Below are 10,185 nucleotides of genomic sequence, written 5' to 3'. Positions count from 1 at the left end.
GAGGGTACGCGGTGTAGGAACCACTGCTGATCCCTGCGACCCATTCCAGAGCCTGCCCCTGTCTCTGGTGGATCCACATAATTCCAGACTGTCCGAAATCGAACCCGGATCCTCAGCAGAAGAGGCGCAGGGACCCCCGGGGGGCTGGAGGTCCCCCCCGCACTCCAGCAGGGTCACGGCCGCCTGGAGCCCTGCGGGACAAAGGGGAGATGGGGATGAGAAACCTGATTCGCTGTGGGCCCTAAGTGGATGTGGCCAGCTGGAAAAAGGGATGAGACCCACATGGGAGGGTGACCAGGAGCAGGAGGAGAATAACAACTTGTCACAACCTGGTGCAAATAGCTGGGACGTTGGGGTCAAGGGTTGAGCTTTGGCCATCCCCATCTCTGTTGGGATGGGCGAGAGAAACGTGGCACGCGATATGAGTGATCAGCAAATCTTGAACTTTATTGACAGGCACACATCTTTATATCGGTGTTAATGGGGCTCATGCGTATTGCAAAGGCGAGCTCACCATTGGTCGGTTAATTATCAGCCAACTGCGCCTCCTTCTGCAATCTTGTGGATATTTTATTGAAACTTCTCTTCGTATTTCTGCCAAAGATGTTCTCCCCTTTTCCTCCTGCTGCACCAAGGGCACAATGTTTTCGCCTGTCATTGGACACTGGCTGCTGGCTCCTGTAATTGTCCCCTTCAAGCTTAACCAGCGGCATTATGTCGATGTCGCCTTTAACAGCCAACCAGCTGTCCACAAAGCTCTCCACACTTCGCCCCTTTGTCCCGCAGGGATCCGGGCGGCCGTGACCCTGCTGGAGTGTGGGGGGGACCTCCAGCCCCCCGGGGCATCCCTGCGCCTCCTCTGCCGAGGGTCTGGGTTCAGTTTCAGCAGTGTTGGGGTGCAATGGATCCGCCAGAGGCCCGGGCAGGTGTGGGAATACGTTGCTGGTATTGATGTTGGTTTCAGCCCTGCCTTTCTTGATGGGTTCCCAAATGCCCCGAGTCATCAGACCCTGCCCCCAAACCTCAGCCCTTGGCCCCTTGTCCCAAATCTCCCCCATTTGCACCAATGGTCAGCACTGACCCCAAACCCTCCCCTGCTCCTGCCCCAAAACTCAACCATTGGCCCCAAATCCTCACCCCTGGCCTCCAGTTCAGGCCTCCTCCCATCAGGGCCCGGGGAGCTGGGGGAGATTTGGGTGAAATGGGCAAAACTGGGGGAAAGCGTAGAGTTGGGGCAGCAGGGGCGGAGTTTGGAAGGAACTGGTGAAGATTTGATGAACAGAGCTGGGAGTCGGGGCAGGATCTCTGGGGATTTGTGGGCACTTGGGACTGCAATGGAGCAGGGGCCATGGCAGGAATTGTCAATACGAGCAGGACCAGCAGAACCAAAACCATTACTGCTACGTTTGGCGCAGAAATAAACGGCGGAATCCTCGTCCTTGAGGTTGTTCATGGTCAGCGTCACCGAGCTCTGCCCTTTGTCCCTGGAGATCGTGACCCGGCCCTTGACCGATGGCGCGTAGTAGGTGTTGGCAAAATTGTAGTAGATGCTTGCGAAGTATTCCAAAGCCTGCCCGGGTCTCTGACGGATCCAGATCATGGAGAAACTCCCGAAATCGAACCTGGACCCTCGGCAGAGGAGGTGCAGGGACCCTCTGGGGGGCTGGAGGTCCCCCCCTCACTCCAGCAGGGTCACGGCCGCCCGGAGCCCTGCGGGACAAAGGGGAGATGGGGATGAGAAACCTGATTGGTCGAAGGCCTCTTAGTGGGCAAGGCCAGCGGGAAGAAGGGGCAGGACCCACCTGGGAGGAGGATGATGAAATTCAAGGGTCCCGGTTTAGGGCCAACTGTCAGGATTTGGGTCAAGGGTTGAGCTTTGGCCCCATCCCCATCTCCCCTTTGTCCCGCAGGGCTCTTGGCGGCCGTGACCCTGCTGGAGTTCGGGGGAGACCTCCAGCCCCCCGGGGGGTCCCTGATCCTCCTCTGCCTGGGGTCTGGGTTCGATTTTGAAAAATTTGACCTGTTCTGGATGCATCAGAGACCTGGGCAGGGGCTGGAATTCATCGCCAGCATCTACTACGGCAGTGGGGGTTACACCTTCTACGCGCCGTCGGTGCAAGGCCGGTTCACAATCTCCCGGGACAATGGGCAGAGCTCCATGTCCCTGACCATGACCAACCTCAAGGACGAGGATACCAGATCCTATTTCTGCGCCAGATCTGCTCCTGGTTACTATAATTATGGTGCTGGTTATACTGACGGTGAAGGTCACCCCATCCCCAACCAGCATTAGGAGCAGCACCATAACCATCAGCATCCTTGGCACAGAAATAGGATCTGGAATCCTCATACTTGAGGTTGTTCATGGTCTGCGTCACCGAGCTCTGCCTGTTGTCCCTGGAGATCCTGAACCGACCCTGCACCGACGGCACGTAGTAGGTGGCACCATTGCTCCAGATCGCTGCGATCCATTCCAGCCCTGCCTGGGTCTCTGGTGCATCCAGCCCATCCCAAAACTGCCAAAATCGAACCCGGACCCTCGGCAGAGGAGGCACAGGGACCCCCTGGGGGGCTGGAGGCCCCCCCGCACTCCAGCAGGGTCACGGCCACGCGGAGCCCATCCCCAAACCTTCACCAATTTCTCCCATAACTCCCCTTGTTTGGTCCCAAAACCCCCCCAGAGTTTTCCATATCTCAACATGCCTCAAAACCTGCAATTAACCCCAATCCATTCTTTTATTACTTAGACACCTCATCCTGAGCATTCTGCATTGATTGCACAGTTAATACACCGTGAACGACACCCAATTCCCCCTGGGATCCCAACCCGGCACATCCCGGCCTTGGCCTCGAGCTCCCTTCCGGCTCCTGGCCCTGCTGCTCCTGCTGCCCCTCCCAGGTGGCCCTGCCTCTTTTTCCTGGAAGTGACTCCCCTTTTCCCCTTCTGGACCAATCAGATTTCCCATCCCCATCTCCCCTTTGTCCCGCAGGGCTCTGGGCGGCCGTGACCCTGCTGGAGTGCGGGGGGGGAACTCCAGCCCCCCAGGGGGTCCCTGTGCCTTCTCTGCCGAGGGTCCGGGTTCAGTTTCTGGAGTTTTGGGATGGGCTGGGTGCGCCAGAGACCCAGGCAGACACTGGAATACATCGCAGCTATACGCAACAGTGACAGCACCTAGTACGCGCCATCGGTCAAGGGCCGGTTCAGGATCTCCAGGGACAACGGGCAGATCTCGGTGACACTGACCATGAACAACCTCAAGGACGAGGATTCCGCCGCTTATTTCTGTGCCAAATGTTACACCAGTTGTTGTGGTAATGCTGCTTATGCTTATGGTGTTGATGGTGGTTGTGGCCTTAAGCCCTTTCTTCTGTGTTTCCACAAATCACAGCATTCTCATATCCTTCCCCAAAATCCCGGCTCTTTTTCTCACATCTCAGATATTTTCCCCCAAACTCCACCATCACTTCCGCAATTCCCAATTTCCCCCCAATTTTCCCCATTCCTCCACAGTCTGTCCCTTCCCCTCCGTCCCAGTGTGGAACGGGGATCGCTCCAGGGCCCTTTGCACACAAAGCTTTTTGTGCAGCCGGCGCTCTGCCGCAGCACCCAGAGGCTGAGCTGCCCTCTGCCAAACACAGATGTTCACAATGACCAAAACCAGGAACTCTCTGTTTCCTTTCCCACCCCAGCCGTGCCGTAGCAGCTGCCGGGGAGGAAGTGGGGGGAGGCTGCGGAGCCCCAAAATCACGGCGTCTTCTCCTCCCTCCCTCCCTCCGTCACTCCCACCTGGTGCTTCACTTCTCCCTCAGCGGCCTCGGTGTCTGGGGCTGCTCCTTGGGGCTGGGCTGGAATCCTCTCAGGGACCTATGGAGAAAAAACCCTTTTTTTTTCCCAAAAACACATGAAAGTTAGGGGAGATGAAATTGTTGAAATTGATCTCGAGGCAAGGGCTCCTTGCTGAGAGAAGCAGATGGGTGCAAGGGTGGAGTCACCTGGAACGTTCCATCGGTGCAGGGCAGGGTCAGAATGGCCTACTAGAGCTCAGGAGCCCGAATGGACCCGAGTGGGCCCCGAGCTGAGGTGTGGGGCCAGGAGCTGAGAATGTGGGGCAGAGTCAGGGCAGGATTGGGGCACGGGGACAGGAATGGGGTCAGGGGCCTGGGGATTGGGGAAGGGTCTGGGACAGGTGAGGGCAAGTGGTGAAAAAGCTATGGGGGTGGGGCCATTACCATAGGCATCATTGTCACCAGCAGTAGCACCAGCACCCTTGGAACAGATATAGGATCCGGAATCCTCGTCCTTGAGGTAGTTCATGGTCAGTGTCACTGAGCTCTTCCCGTTGTCCCTGGAGATCGTGAACTGGCCCTTGACCGATGGCGCGTACTCGGTGTAAGCACAATTGCAGCTGATCCCTGCGAGTCACTCCAGCCCCTGCCCGGGTCTCTGACGGACCCAGCTCATTCCAAAACTGCCAAAACTGAACCCGGACCCTTGGCAGCGGAGACGCAGGGAGCCCCGGGGGGCTGGAGGCCCTCCCCGCACTTCAGCAGGGTTACGGCCACCCGGAGCCCTGTGGGACAAAGGGGAGATGGGGATGAGGCCAAAGCTCAACCCTTGACCCAAATCCTGACCCTTGGCCCCACATTGGGATCTTTGGTTTTCATCATCCTTCTCCAGGAGGGTCCCGCCACTTTTTCGAACTGGCCAAACCCACCTTGAGTCCCTGGACCAATCAGGTTTCTCATCCCCATCTCCCCTCTGTCCCGCAGGGCTCCGGGCGGCCGTGACCCTGCTGGAGTGCGGAGGGGACCTCCAGCCCCCCGGGGGGTCCGTGCGCCTCCTCTGCCGCACCTCTGGGTTTGATTTCGAAAAATTTGCTATGCTGTGGATCTGCCAGAGACCTGGGCATGGGCTGGAATGGGTGGCGGGGATCAGCAGAAAAATTGGAAGCATCTACTATGCGGACTCCGTCAAAGGCCAGTTCACTAAGGTGAGCGACAACGGGCAGAGCTCGCTGACACTGACCATGAACAACCTCATGAACGAGGATTCCGGTTCCTATTTCTGTGCAAAAAGTAGTGGTGATTTGTTGTAGAGGTGCTGCTGCTCTTGATACAACTGATCCAATCACTGGGGCCCTGTCTGCATCCCCGCACCCCAGACCCTTCCGCCAAATCCCATTCCTCACCCTGTGTCCCAGCCCTGCTCTGGCTCTGCCCTAAATGTCCCCTTTGGGCCACTCTCAGTGCCCTCGATCTCCAAATGTCCCCGAAATGCCTGGATTTGGGCCCAAAGTTAGGATAAGGGATCAAGAATTCAAATTTGACCCAAAATTCCTGATGTGAGGCCAACGGGCAGATTTGGGTGGGTGGCTGTGACTCGGTGCCCGCAGGGGAGATTTGGGGTAAAATTGAACAAGTCCGGGGGCGCAGTGGTTGGGATAGGAGGGATGAGGCCGAGCTCAGAGTGAAACTGGCCCTGATTTGGGTCCAGAAGCTGAGATTTGGGGCCAGAGCAGGGCAGAGCTGGGACACGGGGACAGGAATGGGGTCAGGGGCTGGGGTTTGGGGAAAGAATTTGGAAAATGGGGACAAGTGGGGAAACACCAATGTCGATGGGGACAAAAGGATTCGCAGTAACAGCCCAACCAGCGCCTGCATATTTGGCACAGAAATAAGATCCGGAGTCCTCGTCCTTGAGGTTGTTCATGGTCAGTGTCACCGAGCTCTGCCCGTTGTCCCTGGAGATCCTGAACCGACCCTTGACCGACGGCGCGTACCAGGTGCTGCCAACATTGCTGGTGATCCCTGCGACATATTCCAGCCCCTGCCTGGGTCTCTGGCGCATCCAGTACATGTCAAAATTCCCGAAACTGAACCCGGACCCTCGGCAGAGGAGGCGCAGGGACCCCCCGGGGGCCTGGAGGTCCCCCCTGCACTCCAGCCGGGTCACGGCCGCCCGGAGCCCTGCGGGAAGAACGGGTGATTAAAAATGAGTAATCTGATTGGTCGTGGGCTTCAGAGTGGGCGTGGCCAGTGGGAAAACGGGGCAGGACCCACCTGGTAAGGGCAGCAGGATCAGCAGGGCCAGGAGCCGGAGGGAGCTCAAGGCCGTGGCTTGGATGTGACAGGGTTGGGGTCTTGGAACGTTTTGGCGGTCGTTAATACGATATTACTTTTGAAGTCAATGTGGAAAACTGAGGAGCAGGTGTCCAATTAATTAATGAGAATATTGAATTAAATTGCAGGGTTTGAGAAACCTTAGGATACCAGAAAAATCTGGTGGAGATTTGGGACCAAAGAGGGGGAGTTATGAGTGAAATTCGTGAAGATTTGGGGATGGGCTCTGGGCGGCCGTGACCCTGCTGGAGTGCGGGGGCGACCTCCAGCCCCCCAGGGGTTCCCTGCGCCTCCTCTGCCGAGGGGCCGGGTTCGCTTTCGGGAGTTATGGAATGTTCTGGATCTGCCAGAGACCCGGGCAGACACTGGAATACATCGCCAGTACCAGCAGCAGTGGTGGCAGCACCGGCTACGCACCTTCAGTCAAGGGCCGGGTCACGATCTCCAAAGACAACGGGCAGAGCTGGGTGATGCAGACCATGAACAACCTCAAGGACGAGGATTCCGCCACCTATTTCTGTGCCAAATCTACTTATGGTGGTGGTGCTGATGCTGCTGCTAATATTGACCCTGCCGGTGGTCACACCACCATTTGTGAGCCCTTCTTGTCCCCAGTCCCCAGACCCTTCCCCAAATCACTGCTCTTAGCCCCATTCCTGAGCCTTTCCCAGCGATCTCCCCCATTTTCAGCAACGCCAACCATGGAGCCAAAAAGCCCCGACAGGTTCTGCCCCAAACAAGGAAAGTTTGCAGCAAAATTCACCCCAAATCTCCCCGATGTCTTCAAATCCCCTCCAGCTCCCGGGCCCTGATTGGAGGAGGCCTGAATTGGAGGCCATGGGTGAAGGTTTGGGGCCAATGGTTCAGATTTGGGGCAGGAGCATGGCAGGGTTTGGGGTCAGTGCTGACCATTGGTGTAAACGGGCACAAAGGATGAAGATCTGAGTCAATGGGTGAGGTTTGGGATGAAAATCAGAGCTTTGGGAATAAAATGATGAGACCAGAGCAAATACCAGGAGCTTCACACCATCACAGGCACCATCACCATGACTAACAGGAGCCCAACAACCAGCACAAAAAGCTTTGGCACAGAAATAGGATCCGGAATCCTCGTCCTTGATGTTGTTCATGGTCAGCGTCACCGAGCTCTGCCCGTTGTCCCTGGAGATCTTGAACCGGCCCTAGACCGATGGCGTGTAGTAGGTGCTGCCACATTTGCTGATACTTGCAACTGGCTCCAGCTTCTGCCCGGGACTCTGGCGCAACCACTGCATGCCAAAACTGCCAAAATTGAACCCGGACCCTCGGCACAGAAACGTCAGGGACCCCCCGGGGGGCTGGAGTTCCCCCCTGCACTCCAGCAGGGTCACGGCCACCAGGAGCCCTGCGGGACAATGGGGAGAGGATGGAAAAAAGGACTCAGATTGGTCCAGAACACGAAAAGGGGCATGGCTTGCAGAAAAAATTGGCAGGACCCACTTGAGAGGGCAGTCGAGGGAGGATGTGGAGGCAGAAGTGTCAAAATTTGGGGCCCAGAGTCAGGGTTTGGGTCAAGGGTTGAGCTTTGGCCTCATCCCCATCTCCCCTCTATCCCGCAGGGCTCCGGGCGGCCATGACCCTGCTGGAGTGCGGGGGGGACCTCCAGCCCCCCGGGGGGTCCCTGCACCTCCTCTGCCGAGGGTCCGGGTTCAGTTTCGGGAGTTTCACCATGTACTGGATCCGCCAGAGACACGGGCAGACGCTGGAATTCGTCGCAGCGATCAAGAAAGATGGATCCAGCTACGCCTACGGATCATCAGTGCAGGGTCGTTTCAGGATCTCCAGGGACAACGGGCAGAGCTCGGTGACGCTGACCATGAACAACCTCAAGAACGAGGATTCCGGTTCCTATTTCTGCGGGAAAGCTGCCTATGATACTTGGGGTGCTGCTGCTGATGGTATTGACCCCATCCCCATGGCTGTGTCCCCACCTGTCCAGGTTCCCCAGACCCTTCTCCCAAACCCTGCCCCTGACCCCATTTCTGACCCCATCTCCCAACCCTGCCCTGGCTCTGCCCCAAATTCTCCACTCTCAACCACAAAGTTTACTGAAATCTTAACCCATGACCAGAAGTATCCACTTTCAGAATCAAGTTTTGGGTGCAGAGTGGAGATTTGGGGTCAGGAGTTGTTGTTTGGGGTCAGCGGGTGAGAATTGGGGCCGAGGCAGAGCAAGGTTGGGATCAATGGTCAAGGGCTGGGTGTGGGCTGGGGGTCTGGGGGAAGGGTCTGGGCAATGGGGACAGGGGGACACGAGGAGATGGGGACAGTACAAGCACCATCAATATAATCAGCAGGAGCACCACCACCACCAGGAGCTTTGACACAGAAATAGGATCCGGAATCCTCGTCCTTGAGGTTGTTCAGGGTCAGCGTCACCGAGTTCCACCCGTTGTCCCTGGAGATCGTGACCTGGCCCTTGACCGATGACGCGTACTCGGTGTAACCTCCACTGTCACTGATCCTTGCGATGTACTCCAGCCCTTGTCCAGGCCTCTGTCGATACCAGCCCATGCCAAAACTGCCAAAATCGAAGCCGGACCCTCGGCAGAGGAGGCGCAGGGATCCCCCGGGGGGCTGGAGGTCCCGCCCGCATTCCAGCAGGGTCACGGCCGCCCTGAGCCCTGCGGGACAAAGGGGAGATGGGGATTGGGCCAAAGCTCAACCCTTGACCCCAATCCTGACTCTTGGCCCAAAATTGGGACCCTTGGAGTTTATCACCCTCCCCCCAGGAGGATTCTACCCCTTTGTCCAGCTGGCCACACCCACTTGGAGGCCCTTGACCTATCAGACTTTTGATTTCCATCCTCTCCCCTTTTTCCTGCAGGGCTCCAGGTGGCTGTGACCCTGCTGGAGTGCAGGGGGGACCTCCTGCCCCCCAGGGGGTCCCTGCGCCTCCTCTGCCGAGGGGCCGGGTTCAGTTTCAGTAGCTACGACATGTTCTAGGTGCGCCAGAGACCCAGGCAGGGGCTGGAATGGCTCGCGTGGATCAGGAACGATGGTGGCAACTCCGGCTACGCGGATTCAGTCAAGGGTCGGTTCACGATCTCCAGGGACAACGGGAAGAGCTCGGTGACGCTGACCATGAACAACCTCCAGGACGAGGATTCCGGGTCCTATTTTTGCGCCAAATGTTACAGCAGTGGTTGTGGTCCTAATATTGATGCTTGTTATTATGACGATGCCAGTGGTGGCCCCTCCTCGATGCTGTGCCCACAAACATCCCAAAACCCCACATTCTACCTCCAAATCTTTAGTGTTGGCCACAAATCTTGACCGTTTTCCCCAATCTCCCCAATCACTGTCTCACCTCACACATTTCCATGGGGCTTTCAGAATTTGAAATGATTCTCAAAGGTTCATCCCCAAAACCGTGCCCTGTGTTCCCCAGATCACAGCGGGGTTCACTTGTGACCATTGGCTCCAAACTCTGCTGGTTGTGCCCCAAATCTCTGCTCTCGGCCCCTAACCTCAGCTCTTGGCTACAAGGCTCAACCAAGGTCCCCCAAACCTGGGTGCAAATGGTCAAGATTTAGGAAAAATGGTCCAGATTTGGGTCTGTGGGGGTCAACAATGGGGTCAAGGGTAGGGGGGAAGGACCTGGGGAACGGGGACAGGTGGGGACACACGGATGTGGCCAGGACCAAAAGTAGAACCAGCAGCATGAGCCTCCCAACCCCAACCATCATAGGCGTTTTTGACACAGCAATAGGATCCGGAATCCTCGTCCTTGAGGTTGTTCATGGTCAGCGTCACCGAGCTCTGCCCGTTGTCCCTGGAGATCCTGACTGAGCCCTTGAACGATGGCACATATCTGGGGGTGGAACCAGCACCGTTGATCCCTGCGACGAATTCCAGCCACTGCCCAGGTCTCTGGCAGATCCAGAACATTGCAGATTTTGTGAAATTGAAGCCAGAGGTGTGGCACAGCAACGTCAGGGACCCCCAGGGGGGGCTGGAGGTCCCCCCTGCACTCCAGCAGGGTCATGGCTGGCCGGACCCCTGCAGGACAAAGGGGAGATGGGG

At 57.2% G+C, this 10,185-nt stretch overlaps 1 gene segment (V, D, J or C); it reads left to right on the top strand.

Annotated features, from left to right (window-relative positions):
* The first annotated feature begins 2,029 nt into the window (after nucleotides 1-2,029).
* On the top strand, nucleotides 2,030-9,573 carry LOC128946210 (Ig heavy chain V region 3-like). The segment is given in 4 exon segments: nucleotides 2,030-2,120; nucleotides 2,855-2,899; nucleotides 7,719-8,057; nucleotides 9,551-9,573. Coding segments are annotated over 4 exon segments (498 nt in total).
* Nucleotides 9,574-10,185: the final 612 nt, after the last annotated feature.

This window comes from Melozone crissalis, unplaced genomic scaffold (genome assembly GCF_028551555.1).
Source record: "Melozone crissalis strain CALT ecotype California unplaced genomic scaffold, PUWL_Pcris_2 ptg000079l_1, whole genome shotgun sequence".
NCBI classification, from domain to species: domain Eukaryota; kingdom Metazoa; phylum Chordata; class Aves; order Passeriformes; family Passerellidae; genus Melozone; species Melozone crissalis.
Note: the sequence above shows the minus strand (reverse complement) of the source record. Positions and strands in the feature narration are given on the sequence as shown.